General features: G+C 33.2%; 1 protein-coding gene across 1 annotated transcript in view; it reads left to right on the top strand.

Annotated features, from left to right (window-relative positions):
• HCN1 (hyperpolarization activated cyclic nucleotide gated potassium channel 1) overlaps positions 1–23598 on the top strand; it is a 383048-nt gene that overhangs the window by 211467 nt on the left and 147983 nt on the right. Inside the window, exon 3 of the mRNA XM_041747243.1 lies at positions 2187–2348. Within this exon, the coding sequence (XP_041603177.1) occupies positions 2187–2348 (162 nt within the window). The remainder of the gene's footprint in view (positions 1–2186; positions 2349–23598) is intronic.

Here is a 23598-nt window from a genome sequence, read left to right as displayed (position 1 = left end):
AGTCTCATAATTGCATGATTGTCTACATGCTTATAATTTATAGACTTTGGCAGAGAGTTTTCAGATATTGTTTATTTCAGATAATCAGGCTGAAAGATGATTAGTTCCTTGTTTGACCCACAAGTTTATATTCTGCACCTTTACCCAATTTCATAGCAAAGCAACACTTACTCGAGACATATTGAACCATTTTGTCAGGAAATACTTAGGTAAAAATGTATAGGGTTCCAGTACTAAACAAAAATGTTTAAATCCATGCCCATTATATTTTCCTACTTTAATAGTAGAAAGCTTTTTAAATTATATTTTTGTATTGCTTTTAATGAGAAATTATTGATGAAAATTTTGTTAGGATTTCTATTTACATATTTAGTGACCAAGAAATATCAGGGGGAATAACATCAAAAGTACTTTTCTGTAAGTTTGCCAATACAAACCAAATTTAAAAATAACTTAGAAGCGGATTGCCTGGGTGGCTCAGTCAGTTCAGCATCTGCCTTCTGCTCTGATAATGATCCCAGCCCAAGTCCTGGGATTAAGCCCCGTGTGCTCCCTGCTTTTCCAGGAGCCTTCTTCTCCCTCTCTCTCTGCCCGTGCCCTCGATCATGCCCTGTCTCACTCTCTTTCTTTTTTCTCTCTCTCTCAAGTAAATTAAATCTTTAAAAGAAGTAATGTAAAGAAAAATAAAATTCTTAATTCTTTAAAATGAACTGTTCTGTGTATAGATGATATAAAAATACATGATCCATTGCCTTTAAAATCTAGGACCCCAATCTTATCTTTAAAAGGGATTCAGAACATGGGTACACTCCCAGAAAGAAAGTGAGAATTGTTCACTATAATTACTATGTCAAAAAGGAAGATTGTTTAAAGAAAGAATTAATGGCTTCTAGAAATGTATCAAAGTGAAAAATAATTAAAGACAGATTTTGTGATTTTATAAAAACAAAATCCCAGATGTACTGTCATTTTACCTCCATATACATCAGACTATTCCTTACAAAGATATAGTTTATAAATCAAAATATAAAATTTGTGAGTTTTCTATTTCTCAGATAGCTTCTCAATACATGGTGTCCTCATTACTTCAAAAATAGACTATTCTTTTGATGAATTATACAAATGTGATTCTAAATATCTCAAAGTGTTGTTTCTTTGTGTATCTATGCATATTTATTAATTTCATTAACTCAATAGCCTTCTAACAATTAGGAAAAAACCCTTAATTCTGGAATGTAGGTCTGCTCTCAAGTGACTTTTGTTATTCTAGAATAGGTAAAATATAAGCAGAAATATTAGCAGTAGGGAGTGATATAATATATAAGCTGCTAAAGAAAGGATTCAGGTTCTCATTTTATTTCTTGTAATACTCGATGGATGAAAAGTTATAAATATCAGCTATATGTAAATTTACACTCCCAAAGTTCTAATAGAGATCATTGATTTGTCCTAAGTTTTGTGCTTTCTGAAATAATCTTACCTTTCCTATTGGATTTCATGAAAATATAAATGAGAAAGCTTCACAGGAAAGGGAATTAACAATTTTATTTTTTTAAGAAGTGTGGCACAATTGTTTTTTAACCGATTTCAGGGAACTTTTTAACTCAAAGGATGCTATTCATGTTCAATATACACAATAAAAGAAATACCTACACTCATATAGTTATAAAACTCACTACAGTTAAATCTCAATATTATTTTATATGTTGAAATTAATCTACTTTTGCCTATGATTTTCAGTCTTTGTGTTTTTTGTTTGTTTTTTTGGTCCTTTGACAAATCCATTAATTTAGGAAGGGATGAGAAGCAAAGAAGAAGGTTAAATCCATTAACTTGTTTTAGAGCAACATTGCCAAACTGTGCAGAAAGGACAGTCAATTAAAACTATTGGAAAAAACAATGATCTTTAAAACATGACCCATGCATTTAATGTAGTTATGTTATCTCTGTTCTTTGTGGAAAACCCACAGTTGGTTGTAGTACTCATAGAGCAGAGTGTCAGGCCTCAATGTAAAGTTAAAGAAATGTCGTCTCTGTTTCTATTTGCAAAAGTTCTTCCCATGTATTTATTAAATCGATACTTATACAACATAATGTCAGTGTCTCCTGACATTGGCAATATTCTTGACTTTAAAGAAAATTGATGATAAACATTATAAGAATTGATTTTATATTTTGGTCAACAGATTTTCCACATGACTTATGACCTTGCCAGTGCAGTGGTGAGAATATTTAACCTCATCGGCATGATGCTGCTCCTATGCCACTGGGATGGCTGTCTTCAGTTCTTAGTACCACTACTGCAGGATTTCCCACCAGATTGCTGGGTGTCTCTGAATGAAATGGTTGTAAGTAATTCGTATTATTTTACACACTGCATATTCAATGTTTTGCCAAAGATTTCTAAGTGTTTAGGTTAGAATGATCTAATTTCTTCTCTATAAATGTTTAGAGAAAACTTAATTTTGCTTTCATAGATGTAAAATCAAATATTCTACTGCTTTTTCTATGACTACATTTTGTTTATATGAAATGTTTCTGGGGAATGTGTTACGGGATCTATTTTTTAGTTATCTTACTTTGTGTATATTGAAGGCATATTGTATTTCCAAGCTACATGTACACTCACATATGTACATATGTATGTACAATCATATGTATAAGCATGGTACAATGTTCTTCTAAAACTGTCTACTGCTTAAAATAACTCCTTTCTTTCTACTTGATTTTGGCATTTACTATGCTTAAGACACGCAATTCTAGGTGGTGTTTAAACATATAGAGACATGTACATTAGTATATATGCAATGAGATATGTGTGATGTGCATGGTATTTTAGATAGTAATTTTTGCTAGGGAAGACAATGAAAAGCTTCATGGAAAGGGTAAAGCCATTATTTATCTTTATTTTTTATTTTTTTAGTGTAATTGACACACAATGTTACATTAGTTTCAGATGTACACTTTAACCTGAAAGATGTATGAATATTTAAAAATATTTGACATATAAATTTGATTAACATAAGTATATTAATAGTCACATTTAATTTGAAGAACATGAGTTTTAAAAAAAAAACATATGCTTTAATCTATATTGTGTAATACTTACAAAGGAATTGAAAGAATAGTAAATATCGGAAGATAAATTTTATGACTCTTCCACAAAATGTTAAGTTTGATGACTCACAAAATTTTAACTTTGGCATAAATCAAATACTCTCTTTCTTCCCAAAATATTCCATATTAATTTTTGGGCTTATTATTGTAGAAATGATGTAGACATCTTAAGAACATATATGTTTTTCTTCTAATAACTATAGCTCAGTCTTTGTATTTGAAGAAAAGAGGAGTTTACATTACATGCAAAGAAGTCTGGTCTTCTTTCTCTTCTTTCTTCTTGCCTACCTATTTTCCTCCTTCCCATCCTTTCTCTCCCTGCCTTCTTTATTCCTTTTACTGCTTTCTTTGAGACTTGATATTTACCTGGATCTCTCCTTCATTTCATTATATATGCTTAAATGTCACTACTTCACTGAAGCCACTGTGTGACCACTCTGTCTAATCTATCACCCAACTGGTTTATATTTTATCTTAAAAGAATTTAGTTACACACACTGTTACTTATATTTGCTTGTGCCCTCAACACAAAATGTCTGTTCCATTAGGTCAAATAATTGACTGTTTTGTTCTGTACTTTATGGTCAGTGCCTAGAACAGTAGTTTGTTTTAATCTAGCCACTCATTATTAAAAGTTAATTTGAGAAATACTGTATTTGTATTTCTGTACCTAAAAATCTAAGCAAGGTGTTTGATCAGGTCACTTTTCAAATTTATGAATTCTTCTTAATTATAGATATGTCTTTTTACTTACCACTGAAGGAAAACTTGTGAAGACATTACTAAGATATTTTGGTGGGGGTGGAAGGAAAAAACAACAGCTCTATACTGTAGCTACTGACTGAGTGTATAGTATAAAAACACTAGCACTATTGCCAAAAGATAATTCATGACTGGCACAGATTAATATTTAAGTTAACAAATAATTTTTGTTTTAAATTACCATTAAGTATCTTTCAGAAAAATAGGAATTGTCTTTAGCAAAGGAGTTAAGGGACTATTTTGGAATATCCATAAAGTACATATAGTTGCATAGTTATAATATATGGGAATACACTACTTAATATATCCAGTGCTAAGTACATTTACTGAAGAAAAAATTTAATATCTTGATCACATTTTAAGTGTGTCTGTGTGTGTTTGCTTTGTGTGTTTATATTGAATCTAGCATAGTCAAACTTTTATGATATCCTAATATTATACAAATACCTTTCCTGTATTTGCAGTGTTTTTTTCTTGCATCTTTTTTGAGGGGCAGGTTTACTTATGAAATTGGCTCTTACTTTCTCTCACATTTCTTTAACATTGTTTTCATATTTAATATCAAGGGTAGGAAACAGTTAAGCCTATGTTCAACTATAAAGACCAAAAATATATTGTGAATATTTGTGATATGAAGGAGATAATGGTAAAAAAAAAAAGACAATTTTTGTATCATTAGAGAATCTTCATGTCATTTGACCTTGAAGATAGTCATTTTCTATCCCAAAGTCATCAAATTCTAGAATACCTTCCATCACAGCAAAGCAAAGCAAAGTGTATTTAAACAATAAGGGAGTTATAAAGTAAAAAATCCAATGTAATAAAAAAAACCCTACATGTATATATTTTGCTTACTGTATACAAACCCTTGTGCCTTGAAATATTTTCTTATTTGGAACTCATAGCAACAAATGAGGTGAGCATTGTTATCCCTCAGTTGACAGTTCAGAAATCTGAAATTTTTAAAGGTTAATTTAATTGTTCTATAGCACACAAATTACTAGATTAATAGAAGCGAGGTTAGAATGCCTATCTGACTACATAATTTCTCTTCTAAACCACAGTAGAATATCTTGTGTTGCATAGATTGTAAAAAATAGTTAAGAAACACAGATTGCAGTAGAAAGTCACTCGAATATCAGCATTTGAGCTCTGACACTAAAAAGCAGCAAGACAGATATGAGATATAGATGTAGAAAAGCAGAATCAAGCTGGGAAAGAAAGTGAGAAGCCAGATCAGGGTAGATGCAAAACATGATATTCTTCATTCTTAGGTATGCGCTTGACAATTTTATGATGTTTGACATTGATTCTAAATAATTTATGGTAAAGACTAGGGCTTTGGGTCAATTCCTCATAGCTTCCTTCTTTTTCATATTTTGTATTCTTAAATGATTTATATCCTTCAATGTTATTTTAAACACTCCTTAACCATATTTTCACTTATATGTACATATTTATATTTGTATATGTATTTTAAATCTTTCTGAAACACGTTTGTATTTATATCTATATATCACTAGCTAGTTACCCATATATGTCCTATAATGAGAAATCCAGAGTAGTGCTGTACCTATACTATATCTTTAACTGGTAATTTGTTCAATATATTTTTTCTTATCTTAACTGTTTCTAATCTGCAGTTCATTCTGTAGAAGTAGGCCTAATTCCTCTCAGAGAATTCCTTTGCTATGTTTATAAATTCCTATTGAAAGAATTCTTTAAATGCCATTTTTTTAGTCAATCACTGAGGCATGGTGGGCTACTTGAATTGATGAGGTGGGAGATACTGACTTGAAAAATCCAATTTGCACAGGGATTAATCTTACTCTACATTTATAATATAATTTTGTATTGAACATCACATTCAAGAAATATATGAATTATAGAATTCTGTTGAATGAAAATCTTGGTCAGATAATTAATGTCTAATAAAATTAATTTTGAAAATCTTATCATTATCACATTTTTTTGACTATGTTTTTAAGCAATATCACACTAAAATTGTAATAGTTCATTATTAAGGATATTAGAGGTGTTAGTTTTTGGGTTAAATTAAAAATTATGAAGTATTCATTTTAAAACTCTAAGAAAATAAAAATTGTGATGCATCTGAACTTAAATAATAATTTTGTCATAATTTAGGGAATGACTTTACAGAATAAAGAAGGATTTGCAGCTAAATAGTGGATTCGTATAGAAGTGTTTCTTTGACTGAAATCTGCAGGTTTACTCTCATGGAGTCCACAGGTTCTCTCCCAGCAATCTTGTAAATATATAAATATATGCTGGTGATAGTTTGAAAGGTTTCAGTGTAAACATATTATGAATCTTCAGTCATATGAATGCTCTAAATATGGAGTCTGGATTTGCTTTTGTAGTTAAAGTACCCTGTGCCATATAAAATAATTCTCGCTTATTGACAATAATTAGGGATCCATTTATATCAAATGAAGGCTAAGTGACATCATATCAAATGCTCTACAAAATTTTCACTATAGTCAAAATGGAGATATGGGAGAGTCACTTTTTACATACCACACCCTCATATAGTAGTGTGTTAAACTGCATAACCTACAATAACTAGTGCCATAAAGGCACTAAATTTACATTGAATGCATCTATTGGTTTTAGCAAAACATTTCCCATCACAATAAATTTACACTGATAGGTTTATTGACTTATTATTTTCTTAGTATTTGATTTGTAAAATTGTTTTAACTTTATAAGAATTATAAGTATAAGAAATTTATATCTAGTTTTATAGTTGTATTTGTTTAATATCATAATCCAAATAATTTGAGCCAACTCAAGTGCTGTGTATTATAATGTTTCAGTTCATTTCAAATACTGAAAGTTCATCAAGTTTATATGAACCATACTAAAAGTATCAGAAAATAAGATATATAAATGTCTGGAAGGGTTCAATTAATAATATCTATGTGGAGAAAACAAGAGATCTGATTGGAAAAATCTAGATTATTACAAAGTTTCATTTTCATTTGTGACAGTGTACCTCAAGTTATTAGTGTATTACCAATAACGCAATGGTCACACAGTCCACATTCTCCAGTTCCCTTCCTGTTGGATGGTTATGGTCAATGGACTCTGAGTGGCAGTGTCATATTTCACATAGAGGTCTAAGCATTGAAAAGCTGGTTTGCAACCCTCCAGTTCTTTTTTTTTCCCCCTATTCAGAGGCATCCTTTTAATTTGTAGCCCACAACATAACATAGCTTATTCTGACTCTTTTAGACGACAAAATAGGGATGGGAAAATCTGGCAGAAATGAATTTAGAGACACACATTCCAGAATTGCCTCTACCATTAAAACTTCTATGATTTTTAAGCAAATCACTCAACTTTCCTGTAGTTCAACTATGAAATGAATATATATTATTTATTCTTGCATTTAGGTAATTTATTGAGTGCTTGCTTTGCACTAGGCATTATCTTACAGGGGATGTACACTGGAGAATGAGACGAAGTTTCTGCCTTCATATTTAAACATGCTTTCATTCATACTACTTCATTCGAGGTGTCAAAAACTATATAGAGATTTAAAATTTTTATTTTCTAATCTAAGGAAATAGAAAATTCTGTGCAAAAGCCCTTAATATGAATTTGAATTAAGGCTTCTGAAATGTTTGCATTGCCCAGACTCCTAAACAGGGGGGAGAATGCTAGCTAGATAATTGCCCTCTTTCTTGCCATGCTATAGACACTTGAAAATTTAGCCATTCTTATGAAACTCTTATTTAGTCTTCCTGATTTAGGCATCCAGAGAGCACTACCTTTTTTCTAACTCACAATAGGCTAGTGGCAGCTTTGTGTGAATTAAGATAAAGTCTATGAGGAGTCTAAACAAAATAGGGAGACATTTATTTCAACTACTATCAGCTGGTTTGGGATCAGGAAACTTGAGAAAGAGTGGAGATTAAGATATGTCAGTCATTTCTAGCTCAAAAACGGTAATGATTAAAGTAAATGTGTGCTGGGGGGGCTTGGGTAAAATAGTTGTTTATTGATATCTCTATTTCAAGCAAATTATTTGGGGAAAAATGGATTATATTGTTTATATGCATGCCCTCATATATAAGAAGAACATTGAAACCTAGGATAAAATAGGTTATTTTTTGTTTTACAAAGCCCAATTAACTATTTAGGTAATTATTGTTTGAAACAATATAATCAAGATAACATAATTAAAAATTAAAAACATATCTCTCCTCTCTTGAAGTCTAGTAATGTATCTTAGAATTGAAATTCTGTAAATTTGAAATTGTATTATTATATTATTGACTTTTTAGAAATAGAATGTATTGCTTTAACAGAATTTTTTCTGAAGTCCTAACAAATGTAACCAATTTGCTGACAAGTCACCATAGCTTTACAGGAAAAAAAAATGCATTCATAGCTCCAATAAGTTATAATAATAAAGTAGGTCAGCAGCCTGCTGAGTGTTGTGATTCTCCTTTGCCATCCTGTTTCTGCCTGTTAGGAAGGCCAGCCTGGGGACTGCTCTCTATTGGAGAGAAACATGACTTAATCAAAGAAGTGAAACAGTTCATATACTGCATCTATCCTTCTCAGACATGTATTCTTTTATGGGAATAAATATATGGAAATAAATACCATTCATTAAATTACCTTATCTAACAAGAGACACCTATTAAAATTGGGGAAGGAAACAAAATATCTTGCAGCCCAGTATTGTCTCCAAATATGAATGTTATGAAAACTTTTCATGAATGTAGTATGAAAGTACATGTATCACATTATTTCATCTATTCTAAATAAAATGAAAACACTTTCATTCCCACTTTTAAAATGAAAAATCTGACTCAAAGAATTATAACATCGTTTACATAAAGTCAGAGGCAAAATTGTGGGAGCTGGTTATGGAATCTATATTTCCCCTTGAGTCCCTGTTGAACTTACCATAGCATTCTAATTCACAGGTCCCAAAGAACTTCAACCATTGTCAATTTTCAATTTATCTTTACAGAAAACAACTATATATTGTTGCAACACTAGAAAAACTTGGAAAATATTTGAAAAACTCATTGCATTCTGTATGTACATATTGGTGAAGTTTTCTCCTTTTACTACTGCCTTTAAGTCCCAAAGAATCTGTTAATGAAATTATATCTTCCCACTTATTCTGAATTTCTCATTCATTTTGAATTCGCATGAGATATATTGTTTTAAATTGATAGAGGTTGGGGACACCTGGGTGGCTCAGTCGATTAAGTATCTGCCTTTGGCTCAGGTCATTATTCCAGGATCCTAGGATCAAGCCCACATCTACTTCTCTGCTCAGTGGGGAGCCTACTTCTTCCTTTCCCTCTGTCTGCTGCTCTGCCTGCTTGTACTAGCTCTGTGTGTGTGTGTGTGTGTGTGTGTGTGTGTGTATATCAAGTAAATAAAATCTTTTTAAAAAGCAAAGGGATTCATATCTATTCTGAAAAAATAATAATAATTGATAGGACACCTGAGTGGCTCAGCGGTTGAGCGTCTGCCTTTGGCCCCGGGTGTGAATCTGGAGTCCCGGGATTGAGTCCCACACTGGGCTTCCTGCATGGAGCCTGCTTCTGCCTCTGCCTATATCTCTGTCTCTGTCTCTCTCATAAATAAATAAAATATTTTTAAAAATTAATTTATGGAGGTTGGAATAAAATGTTAACATTGTTTTCAACCTGGGAATCAGTGGAATAGCAGATTATTTCTACTGTATTAGTTCACGTACAGATATATGGACATGAGGCAATTCACATGAATGTCCCCTCTTCCCAAAGAGACCAAGGTTATATCTCTCTTTTAGAGAAAATAGAGACTTGCATAGACCTGAATTTATATAGGTTATATCACCTGTATTCAGATAATGTTCTGGACAAGATATATAGTTACTTCCCAGAGTGGAGGGCTTTCTACATTTTTCTTTTTTTGCCTATTTCATCTTTTTTTTCCTCCTCCCACTACCACTGACCTAAATATGCTACCCCAAAATGTGCTGCAGAATCAGAGATGACATGAAGAAAGCCATGTGATAAGTGACGAATGTAAAAAAAGAATAGCAAGAACATTTTCTAAATCTTAGCATGAACATTTTCACAGTCACATTATATGCCCCATCATTTTTGAGAAGTATTTTGTTATTTATAAAGATGTAATATATTCTGGGAATGAGTAATTCTATGAAAAAAAATTGAACCTGGCTTGTGAATCTTTATTTCAGTTATTTTACATATATTTTTACAACATGCCAACGACTGTAGGCAAGTTATCAGATAAGATCTTAAAAATATCTGCTAGAATCATTTACTCACTTTCTCTGTGCTTTGAGGATATGGTGATGGGTCCAATGTGACCAACAGTTGAATACTCTTCTGGTATTACCAGCCAGTTCTCCTGGTATTCTGAGCCAGTTGCCTCAGAAACGTTGTTCCATCTAACCAAGAGTTGATTAATCCCTGATTGTATTGTACAACCTGCCATCTTATACTTCATGCACAGAGATATGAGTACATCTACCTGTGGCATATAAACATTTATTCAAAATGATAAGTTTAATAATGATGAAAAATTAGGAGACTGAGAATTTGCCGTCTAATTTTTGCATTTCACAGAAAGAGATAATAATGAGCCATAATATATTCTCTATATTCCATTAACATTTTCTAGAGCATATCATAAATTGAACAGTATTTTTCTCTAAATATATTCTTAGGATAGAAATAAATATTAATTAAAATGTCTACTTATACCGTCCACCAAAGGAATTGATACATATATACACCAAGCATCTGTTAGCCTACTCCATTATGATCAATGTTATAAGCTAAGATCCTTATTCCTTCAAGTTAGGAAAGACTTCCAGTAGAAAAATCTTTTTTTTAATTATTGTATTTGTTGTAAGAACAGCTATTAATTCATATTTTTTAATAATTTACTTAGTTAAATAAAGCTATAAGATGATTGGGAAAAATACCATTTCATGTGGTACCCATCACTAGTTCCCTACTGCCCCCAAACTAAAAAAAAACATTAATCCTCCAATAAATGATTACTACATTTTGCATAGGACTTTCATAATTTTGCTCTCAACACGTTATCAATTCTTAAGGAAAAAGAAAAAAAATAGTTTTATGCACTAAATACTAGGAAAATCAAATTAAAGTTTGTAATAACCTACATTTATAGAAGTCATTCTTTTGAGGATAATTTTCCATTTCAGCCATCAGTGTTATTTATCTATAATTTATCATTTTATCAAAAGATTAGAACTTTTAAAAACTAGCTCTTAGGAAAATATGAAAAAGAGTTTCAAACACATATAGCTTTTTTATAAAAAACATACAAACTTGAAAATCTTGCATATGATAGATCTGAATGCTATTTACATGTGAAAATGTATGAAAGTAACATGTTTAATGTTTTCTCATGTATTTCTCTATCATTTAGTTTGTATCCTAATGCATTGTGTAAACAGAAAAATTGTCTTAGTGGTTTAGTATTCTGTGGGAATTAAATGACCACAAAAGTTGAAAGAGAAACAAAAAGGAAGATAAATACATTATTTTACAGAAGAATGGAAAAAGAAAAATAGAAGTAGGAGATAGGAGCCAAATAGCTAATCTGCCAAAAAGCAGATTGCCTTTTCTTCTTCTGGCTGTGTTTCCACCATTCAGGCCATTTGGCGGAGTTACTAGGTGTCTTTAAAACTGATATTTCTTCCAGTTGGGGAGGAAAAAGTATACTCTTTATCATTACCAGCTGTTGTTTAATATCTTAACTCTGTTTTTTTTTTTTCTGAGTTCTATTCTTAAGATCTTTTATTTATCATCTAGTAAGTAAGCAATATGCTTATAGGTATATCTGTGACAAAATTTTTTTTCATAATAACCTGTTATAACTTCTGTAACTTCTACCATATATCTAATATTTAGTATATGTAATCAGGTATTATCATTAGTTGGTTCTTTATTCATTCTGTTGTGATATCCATTCACAACCATGCTCAGCAAACTGTCCTTATTCAGTCATGAATAAAGAGTGACTTACAGTGTCATATTTTACAGTGCTTCTTATCTTTTAAAGATACTTTAACATACAACAAACAATGTTAGGAATATGTAATGAATAAAGAAAGAGACTTTCAAAATATCTGGTCAAGGTCAAATAGAATATTCGTGACAGACGTGGAGCTAGGACAGCAGTCTCCTTACTTGTACTGTCTTTATTTTCCATTAATGCAAGAACGAAGAGCGGTTGAAAACTTTGAATGAAGAGACACAGAGAGAGAAGCAGAGACATAGAAGAGGGAGAAGCAGGTTCCCCGCGGGGAGCCTGATGTGGGACTTGATCCCAGGACTCCAGGATCATGACCTGAGCCAAAGGCAGACGCTCAACCACTGAGCCACCCAGGCGTCCCTAGTCTCTTCAGTTTAAAATATTCTGCCTTCAGAGAAGACATAATTAAACAAGATTGAAAATACTCCATTTACATTCTGTCGTTTATTATCATGCAATGGATCCCAGGTGAAGGGTCTATCCACTTCTTCATTTTTGTTCCAACTATTACTAAATGAAATTAATGTTTCTTTCATTCTAAATGTTATATACAGCTACTCTAATGGATTCAAACCATTTTCTCCAGTATTCTGTAGGAAGTAGGAAAATAAAAGCAAAGCTACATTTGAAGTCTTTTGATTTCTTCAGTCAGGCTTATGCATGATAAAATAAACTCTTTCTTTGCATGCCATTTAATCTTTCTAGGTATATGGTAGATCTGCTTCTACTTCAAGCTACATCAAGTCATCTTTTAAGTGAGAGAATTACACGCAAATTTATAGACAAGAAAAATCAGTTCTAGCTTATACATAACTACAACTCTTAATAATGTTTTGTGTGTAAAATCTCAGTAATATAAGAACTATTCTATATATTTGACATGTATAAACTCTTCCATTTACTTCAAAACTTTTTATAATTATCTCCATATTACAGATGAAGAGTCTAAGCTACAAATAAGTTAAGTTACTTATCCAAGGTCACAGAGCTAGTAAGTATGAGAGAAAAAAGATGAATCTAAACAATCTGGTTCCAGAGCTTGACCATGCTTAACATTTTATAATACTATTTCTCATGTTTAGTTTAAGATTACTTGCATGCTTCCTTTCAGATTCTTAATATTCAACCTTAACAAGCAAATTCAACTTTGGTTTAAGTGGTCCTTCGTCATTTCTTCTATACTTAAGGAAATAATTTTGTGAATTAAGCAAGTCAGGATTTCATCAGTATTCTGGTTTCGGGAGAGTAAGTATTCAGTCTCCATCACTGTTATGCTCTCCCAGTACTATGATGTGCCATGAATCCTCCCATTTTTAAATAGTTTAGCACCTTCTAGTATGCCCTTCTATCCTATCACTTTATTAATGTTTTCTTTATACCCTTTATTTTAATCTTCTCCAACATACTAGACTTCGAGTAGACGTGCACTTATTTGACACATGGTCTCCTCCTATTAGTCAATTTCTTTCAAAAAGCCATATTTCAACCATACATTTTAGCCCACCAAATTTTACAATTTACTTTAAATGTATGTCATTTTGCCCATATTTAAGCCTTAGAATATTGAAAATTCAAGACCATAGGTTTTACTATGGTTATCCTATTCAAACTCTTCCTTAAGAAAGGCTTTGGTAAGCTCTATATTATGTGGGCTCGAGTCCCATATCGGGTTCCCCACAGGGAGCCTGCTTCTCCCTCTGCTATATCTCTGCCTCTCTCTGTGTCATGAATAAATAAATAAAATCTTTTTTTAAAAAAAAAACTGAATAGACTGGAGAAAACTCTAGGAAATTGAATTCAAAGTCAATACTTTGGTACTCTAAGTGAGCTCCATACACTGGCCCATGTACATTGCACCTTAAAATGGTGATATCTTGGAGAAAATAAGGTAGACTGATTGATTGCAGAGACTTTCATAAACCATGATAATGGGAAAGAACTGGTTCTCCATGCCATCTGTAAATAATGTTTGAATTTACAATGAGAAAATGAAGAAAAGTGCTGTAAATTGCAACGTGATATGTTTGATGTTAATTCCAATTAAGCCATCGCACCAAGTTATAAAAGAAATTATTTGTGAGAAGTAAGAAAATGCACTGTTCTTATCAAAGCAAGCACTGATTTAATGAAAGCAAGTCATAACAGATCAGCATTTTTCTCTTTTTTCTTCTATTATATAGAAGAAATCATGGGGGCGCCTGGGTGGCTCAGTCAGTTAAATGGCTGCCTTCCATTCAGGTCATGATCTCAGGGTCCTGGGGTTGAGCCCCACATGGGACTCCCTGCCCAGCTGAGAGGCTGCTTTTCCCTCTCCCTCTCTCTCTCTGCCTCTTTCCCCTGATCGTGTGCTCTCTTTCACTCTCTCTCAAATAAATAAATAAATAAATAAATAAATAAATAATAAAATCTTTATCTAGAAGATATCATGGGGGATAAAAAGACTTGTTGAAAATTTGTGGAAGACAATGCAAAGTACATATGCCAGTCCACTATTTCCTTTTTGAGATGAATATTAGCTTGAACATGGACTTTATACAAGCTTATTGCAAGGTTCTTTTTTTCTTTTAATTGGAGTTCAATTTGCCAACATATAGTGAAACGCCAGTGCTCATCCTACTAAGTGCCCCCCTCAGTGCCTGTCAACCAGTCACCCCAACCCCCTGCCCACCTCCCTTTCCACTACCCCTTGTTTGTTTCCCAGACTTAGGTGTCTCTCATGTTTTGTCACCCTCACTGATATCTTCACTCGTTTTCTGCAAAGTTCTTAATATTTTATTATGAAATATTTGGACTAACAGAAAATAGAATTGAATCGGTTAATAATTTATTGTTTTCTGCTCCCACATCCCAAAATACACATTGATTTATACCAACATAGAAGGTGTTCAGTGGATGTCTTTAGGATATGATATTTTTTCAACATATTAGTATGATCTGAGGTCTTTTCAGCATATTAATAATAAACTGGTTGAAGCCTCAAACATGCAGCTAGCACAAAGCAAAAATTAAATGGCTAATATGTTGGGTTATAGATTCAAATTCAAGAAGATCATCTTAGGGATGCCTGGGTGGCTCAGTGGTTGAGCGTCTGTCTGCCTTTGGCTCAGGGTGTGATCCCGGTCCCAGGATCGAGTAACACATTAGGCTCCCTGCAAGGAGCCTGCCTCTCCCTCTGTCTATGTCTCTGCCACTGTCGGCATAGAGATGTGTGTCTCTCATGAATAAATAAATAAAATCTTTAAAAAAAAAAGAGAATATCATGTTATATAGGAAGATAAACTGAGTCTAGTAGAATGAATTTTTCAAGGAATAAAGTCTTATAAGATGAGAGAAAAAAGGCAAAGTACAGGTACAAGATTCAAATGTGGCTCAAACAAGGATGTGAAAAATACATAGGGTTTTGGGGGACTGTTTTTTTCAGTATATGTCAATAATTGAGATTCTGCCCATGTTCATGAAACAGAAAAGTCTAACTGTATTTTATATGAAAAAAAAATCAATTTAACTTTGGGCATCAAATTCTAAGATCTTTTAATTCTATAGGCAATTTTTTTTTTTCTGACCAGAAGATACCTAATTATCTTTTTGAAATTAAGTGTTCACTGGTTATCTACTTTTATTCCTGAAATGGTGCTTTTAAAACTAATTTAGATCCATTTATAAAATCATTTGTATGTAAGATAAATTAAGGACATTGTGACACATCAATAATTAACTTTAGTTTTCAATAACCACTTTTCTCAAATAATTCACTTGATTATTTAACAAGGTACTTAGATAGTAAGGAAGAATTAAGCACACCTACATATTGTAAAAATCTGTCAAGAGTGTAACAGAGAGAAAATAATTACTCCAAATTGAATAAGAAAGATTTTATTAATTTTACGCTCATCTTTCCAATTATGTAAACAAGAAATGGAGGCTCTTTACTTTTCAAAGTGTTTTTCTTTGTAATACATCTCTTATTGTGTAGCTGAATTTAGTTCAAAAATTTATATCACTCATTATGACAGATCACTAATGAAAACACCTTGACTAAGATATTTAAAAGTATGTGGCTCTACTTCCACAGACTATTAACATCTTGTCTCATAAATATTAATTCTGTTTTTATTTATTAGTAGTAATAAGAAAATATTTTAAATTATAACAAAAATATCCTTCTAGATAGTCATTTGCCAATTTCCATTTGGGTCACAGAGAAAAAGATTGACTTTTTAACTTGCAGAAAGAAAGTTGGAAGTTGTCTATTTCCCAATTGATTTCACCAAAAATAATGGCATTCTTAGTGTAATTGTGATGCACTTGCTGTTTGTTTTATTGCTGATTACTTTCATAGCAGCCAAATTATTGGAAATTTGAACCAATAGCTTCCAAAAAAACACTTACCGTTTTATTTAAAGATAAAAGAGCCAATTGGGATGCTTGGGTGGCTCCATCAGTTAAGCAACTGACTCTTGATTTTAGCTCAGGTCATGATCTCAGCGTGGTGAGATTTAGGTGAGACACTAAATGGGGAATCTGCTTGAGATTCTCTCTCTCTCTCTCCTCCCCCCACCCCTCCACCTGCTCACACTCTTGCTCTAAAATAAATAAACAGATCTTTAAAAAGAAAGAGAACAGATCATAAGATAACTCATTCTCTCTATGAATCTTTCATTTATGAAATTACATTCCATTAGAGGATCCAGAGCAAACTTTGGAGGAAGGTCTTAAATTATATGAAATAAATAGCCAATCAAACAAATACCTATAACACATCACATTAATATTAATAAAACATAACTACTCAAAGTCTTTAGGTAGCTCAATTTTTCCAATTATTTCCCAATAATTTGGTGCAGAAAAATTCAATGACAAGAGAAATGGGGAAAATATCTGAAATTTATTCTATAAAATAATTCTTGACTATGGATTAATGCGGGTTCAACCCAATCCAGTGCCCTATTCTATGCTTCTTTGTAGCTTACTACAGTGGAATATATAACGGTAGTTCCTAAAATCTTAATTATCAAATAACAATTTAATATAGTTTATACTATTCCATGACATGACAGGAAAGAAAACTATTTTCCCAACTTTTGAAACCAAGTATTCCCAGCTACTAAAGGGTTAACTAAGTCAACAAGAACAATAAGGAAATTTTGTTCTCTAAAAATAGTATTTAATGTATATATTTTACTGTACATAAAATTATTTAATAAATACATGAGAACTTGAGGCTATCAAATTAAACTAGCTTTGGAAAAATAAACAAATAGGAAAATACAGTGAACTCCATTAAAGGGCATTACCCACACATTGTCTGACCTGACCAAACTGACTTCAAAATCAATAGAAAACTTAAAAGGCCTATAGGAGCCAATTTAGTGATATAGAAGTATGAATTTGACCACATAGAAGACAAAAAACAGCCTCTTGCTCCAGTGAACTACACATGACTTATTCCATCTAAGGGACACAGCCTTTTCAATTTCAGCTGGTAATTGTCATGTGGAAATGTATATCCAATGGTGCCCAGAGTTATCAAGGAAAACTATTCAGATCTGTATTGGAAATGCCATAATTTTATAGATATAGAAACATTATAATATTTAAGTATATATATATTATTTTACATAATTTTTATTTTCTAAAAAATAGTATGTGTTCCAAAGTGGGGGGAGGGGGGACATCAAAAATCTGATTTCAAACCAGCAGGCCATTAGTTTCCAACTTCTCGAATTAATCAAATAGTTCATAGGATGACACCATTAAAGCTTCTTGGATGCTTTATCACTATATGCATCAGTCTCTTCCTTCAGACTCAGACCCTAACAGAATTCTTCCTTTCTCTTCCATTTACAAAAGGGGAAAAATCGATTAATGTTAAGGGCACATAGGGAAAATAGGAGAGAGGGACTCTGTCCCATTGGTGGCTTATCCTGAACTTATCAGACTGGTTCCACGAATTTGGATTTCTTTTTACATGAATCTTACTGGTTTGGTAATTTGCTTCAATAATTTGATAAATTATCAGGCAGCTATGACTGAAAGAAATAGACAGAACATAAAGACTCCTAACTCGGGGAAACGAACTAGGGGTGGTGGAAGGGGAGGAGGGCGGGTGTTGGAGGGGAATGGGTGACGGGCACTGAGGTGGACACTTGACGGGATGAGCACTGGGTGTTTTTCTGTATGTTGGTTAATTAAACACCAATAAAAGTTAATTAAAATAAAAAAAAAAAAGAAAAAAAAGAAATGGGCTAAATAAAATTCATAAATAGAAGACAAGACAGATGAGTCCATTAGAATTTTTGTCATTACAAGGAAGAAAATAAAATCCATTTGCAGTTATGATGTTACTGAAAAAGAGCAAAAGTTCAAGCATAATCTGTTGAGAAGTATTTTCTCAAAATGAATATCCCTTGTCTTCTTCACTTCTCATGTTGTCTTTTGCTGAGAAGTATCTGATGAGCAATCCATCAATTAATAAATCAAGATCTAGAGCTTTACTGCAGCCATAGCCATAATAGACAGATGATGCAGTGGACCTGAATTCAAGCTTTTGATTCTAAGTATTTCAGATAAAGAAGAGCCTTATTTTCTGGAATATGATATCACCCTTATGCCAGTTATAAAAGAAAAAAAAATATCCAGCATCTTAAATTTATCACAACAGAAATGGTCTTCAGTTTTAAGTATGTAAAATGCTGTTTTAAGGCAGTTTTGAACAGTGTAAAAGTCTTTCAGGCTGGACTGAAAAGGATTTGGGAAAGTATTATATATGCAATTAGATATAATATTCCCTCCCCCATAGTGACAGGATCAATATACATCCACTTATTTGAATGAGATTAGAATGCTTTATTTGCATTAATCGATCACCTATCTATCTACCTATCTATCTCTTTATTTTTATACCCAATGACTTAATAGGAAAAAACTGATAATAAAACAAAGTGTTGCCTTCATGTTGTCTATTTTTTCCCAGGAAAATGGAAAATAAACAGAATAAAGAGCTTTAAAAGATAATGCCAAGTAGCACAAATCACATTAAGAAATCAAAAGCAAGAGAACAGAATGCAGTGACCTGTGTCAAACAGATCTATTTAAGATGGAACTGTTCTTAGATGCATCTCTGAAAAGATGACATTCAGGTAGAGAACTCAAGGAAATGAAAGAATGAGTTGCACAAATATCCCCAAGGCAAATAGTTCAGGAGGAAGGGACATTGCATGCGAAGCTGATTGGTATGACTGGACTAGAATAAGACAGGAGTACAAAAATGATGTTGGAAAGATATCTGGGGCCATCCAAATCACAGGGCCTTGTAGATAATGGGAAGATTTGAGGATTAATTCTTTCTAAAATGGGGAGCTAAATTAGTTGCCTGTGCTATGAGAACCCTACCAGGGCAGAACACAGAGGAGAGAGTCCTATATTCCTGTTTCACAGAAAATACTACAGCACCAGACATTGAATTGCAGCAAGTAGTTTGGGGCAAGCGTGGAAGTCTAGTGTAGCACAGAAGTCAGCAGTGTGTAATGAAAGCTCAAGGCAGCTGGGCAGAGCAATGAACAGCAGCAAGTGAGTTTGTCCTAAATTCACACCAGCAGGTGTGTTTGGTTCAGCAATGGGGCAGCAGCCACCTGCCACCTGCAGAGAGAAAGGGGTCACAGTGGCCTATGTAAGTAGGCCAGACTGATTTGAAAATATATATGACACATTCCTTAGTACTGTGGGTGGGAGAGGGGACATAACTTTATTTCGTCTTAAAGATGGGAATGGCTAAGGAATTAATTTAGATATAAATATTAAGCAGACTTAATACTCTTGGTTCTCTAAAGGGAGATAATTTAGTTAGATTCATTCTTTCTTTATGTCGGTCAATCAGAAAATATTGATTGTCTTCTCTGTGCCAGGCACTGTTCTAGGTGCTTTTATCCTATCCTGAGAATTCTACATTTTAATTGAACTTGTAATTATAAAAAATAATTGACGGTAAGCTTGATTTCCTCAGTATCATGTTAAATGAAGAGAAACCAAAACAAATGTTTGATTTTTGGCAGACTCTGATATTTAGTGATGCTTGAGCTCTATGATTTATGTTGCTGTCTTAATTATTTGAAAGATTCTCAATATCTATCTCAAACTGAAACTGATTCTTTGTCAATATATATATATATATATATATGTATATATATATATATATATAATGACATCAAATATTAATGTTTGATTTTTCTTTTTACCTAACCTTGATTCTCTTTTAATACCACTACTTCCAGGAAGTCTTTGTGAAAAGCACTCTGTGAACTTGCCTTTATATCAAATGAAATCATGAAAAATACATTTAAAAATGCTGCTACAATAAATAATATCCTGTTAGTTAACTGGCTATTTTCTTTTGACCTTGAAGAGGATCTTCCATGTCTCTAAGAGCCATTTGCTCTATCTCACATTACTTAGCAATGCAGGGGACTAGAATAACTTCATACAGACAAAACAGAACTCTGTTTAAATATAATGGGGGATTTGTATTTGACTCATTTATCTTAGAAAAGCAACAAATAGCATATTTAAAATATTTCCTATTTTAACTTACTGTTTTTCTTTTCTTTTGCCAGAAGAAAACCACTTACTAGAAAATAATACATCACTCTATATGTACTTAATTTGATGACTAAGGTATCCCCTGGCCTTGGCCTATGACATGATGATATGTTTTTCTTATGTAAAATTTCATTTTATCAAATACACACTATAGCTACTCTGATAGGCATATGGGATTGTACTAGAGAGGGATTAATTTGAATTATTATTAAATTTAGTTTAAGAAAAAAAAATACATTCAGGATTCCTTTTTTGTTTTTCTCCCCTCCCTCCATCACCTGCTACTTTTCTGAAGAGAAAGTCACATTTAAACTCCTAAGAAAAATATTTCTTTGTGACCTTCCAGTGAAATTTTGATGGTAGTTGAAAATATAAAATAATTTATTAAATGGAAATAGTGTGTTATTAAAAATATAAGTATGAGGTGAGAGTACGCACACATTATCAATTGAAAGATATCTTTAGCTCTGCAGAAGAATTGCAGATTTTTTAATAAAAGATGTTCATGGAGTCTGAGGAATATTTAGAACATCACAGAATTCTTTCATGCAATTACTGTCATATTAGACATTTGATAGCTATGCCTAATTATTTTCACAATGGTTGCTATGAAGACATGATTTAAATGCATATTCTTCCCATAGGTAGCCCTAGAAGAAACATATTAGCCACTATTATATGCCAAATTAAGAGGGACTGTGCCTCTTTCTACTTGGTCCTTCACTTAGTAATTGTATTTTCTATCTGTAAGGAACCCTCACATTCACATAATCTCATTTAATCTTCACCAACTCAAAATTGCTAGTCCCAATTTTATATTGAGGGAACTAGAGCTTGGCGTTGTTAATATCACCACTATACATGGCACAGCTGTGATTTACTCAAGAATGTCTAAATCCAAGCCTCAAAAGCTCTTTAATGACTTGACCATTCTGTCTTAACATCTGGGACTTTAATATCTAATGTCTTAGCTCAGGCTGCTATAAAAAAATTACCACAGATTGGTTGGCTTAACCAACAGATATTTATTTCTCACAGTTCTGAAGGCTAGGGAGTCCAAAATCAAGGTGTCAGTCAAGTTGGTTGCTGGTGATTGCTCTCTCCCTGGCTTGCCGAAGGTTATTTTCTTACCTTGTCCTCACTTGGTAGAGAGCATGCTCTCTGTTCTCTTCTTACAAAGTCTCATGACAAATCCCATTGTAAAAATTAGTCCCACCCTCATGACCTCATCTAAATCTGATTGCCTCCCAAAGTTTCCATCTCCAAATATGATCACATTGGGATTTGGGGCTTCAACATGCGAATTTGGGTGGGAAGAGGGAGAAACACAACTCAGTGCATTGCATCTTACTTGTCCTAACCCACCTTTCCAGTTTAATCCCAGCCAGGCACATCTTTTAGGTGATCAAAATTCGATGTGTCAGCATGTTATTTTTTCATCTCATGTAGTAGCCAGCCAGCCACTGATGATCTTGCCTCTCGGTGTTCACATTCTATGTAATCCCCTCCCACGTTGTACCAGGATTGCTCTATGTTACCAATAAAATATGGTAGCAGTGCACATTCTATTCTGGGTTCTCCCTCTCTTCTTCCCCACTCCCCATCTTTCTGGGATCACTTGGGCCAGGGGAGGCAGGGGACAAGCTGCCACATGTAAGCTACCCTCTGAGAGGACACTATAAAGTCTCCTGTCAAGAGACAATGGAGCAGCTGAAAGTTGTTGGTTCCTCCTTTTCTTCTATTGATCCATCCTTGGCTTACTTCTGGACTGACCTTCTCATGAGAGATTCTGAGCCACAGGCACCCAGCTAAGCTACCCCTTGATTCTCAGGGATTGTATGAGACAATAAATATTTATTACTTTAAGCTGCTAAGTTTAGGGTGATTTGTTACATATCAATAGATAACTGAAGCACCTGTCATTATCTTTTACTTTTTAAATCAACCTGGCCAGGGATCCTTGGGTGGCACAGCGGTTTGGCGCCTACCTTTGGCCCAGGGTGCGATCCTGGAGACCCGGGATCGAATCCCACGTCGGGCTCCTGGTGCATGGGGCCTGCTTCTCCCTCTGCCTGTGTCTCTGCCCCTCTCTCTCTCTCTCTCTGTGTGACTATCATAAAAAAATTAAAAAAAAAAAAACATTAAATCAACCTGGCCAGAGAAGATTCCAAGCCATTTTTCTTCTTTTTTGAGAACATACCTCAATTGGAAATTGTTACTCACTTTGATACACTCAGGTTTCAAAGATGTATCCTGGGTTAAAAACATAATGTGACACGTTTGTCATGTACCATACCATAAATATGAGTGGAGGACATTAGGAAATATATTCTTTGAAAAAATAAAGTGCCTTTATTCAAACACTGTAAATTTAGAATTTTGGTTATTTGGCAGGAACAAGAATGAAATTTGCCTTTTCATTTTCTTTAAAGAAAGTATTTAGAAGCCAATTAAGGCTTCCTTCTCACGAAGTCCTTCAAAGACCTGATCAATGCTGTTGATTGCAGCATAAAGTGACAATCCAGTGGATTAGATGCTCTCTAGAACTATTATGTGTATAATATTCCAAAATTATTCAGTATAACCAGGTAATAAAATATATTGTTACTTGATATGGCAAAAAGAGGTTGAATAAAGTGCCTTTCTTTTGGAGCTCTTGTTAATATGTAATCATTTCTTTTCCACTATCTTATGAAAAAATGATTATTATTTCATTATTATTATTATACTGTAACTGGTAACTTCTTTACATAATTTCTACATCAAAATTCAGTGGGATAATTCAGCCTCTCATGTGAAATAAATAAATGTAGCAAGTAACACAGGTGTGGTAAAATGTAGAACTTTCTCCCTGTCTTGAGCAACAGATGTTTGAGCTAAGAAGAACATCTGTAGCATTTCAAATAGTCTGTTGGGTTGAGGTAATGAATTCATCACTGGCTATGTGTGCTGGACTTAGTGAAAGCTGATTGGACAAACCCTAAGACTCTGACTAATCTACTGCCAACATGAAGTAAAACTGTGGGAATAAGCAGATCTGTGCCATAAGGA

The sequence above is a fragment of the Vulpes lagopus genome, chromosome 3 (genome assembly GCF_018345385.1).
Source record: "Vulpes lagopus strain Blue_001 chromosome 3, ASM1834538v1, whole genome shotgun sequence".
Lineage (NCBI taxonomy): Eukaryota > Metazoa > Chordata > Mammalia > Carnivora > Canidae > Vulpes > Vulpes lagopus.
The sequence above is the reverse complement of the archived record's forward strand: the minus strand, read 5'-3'. Positions and strand labels throughout refer to the sequence as shown.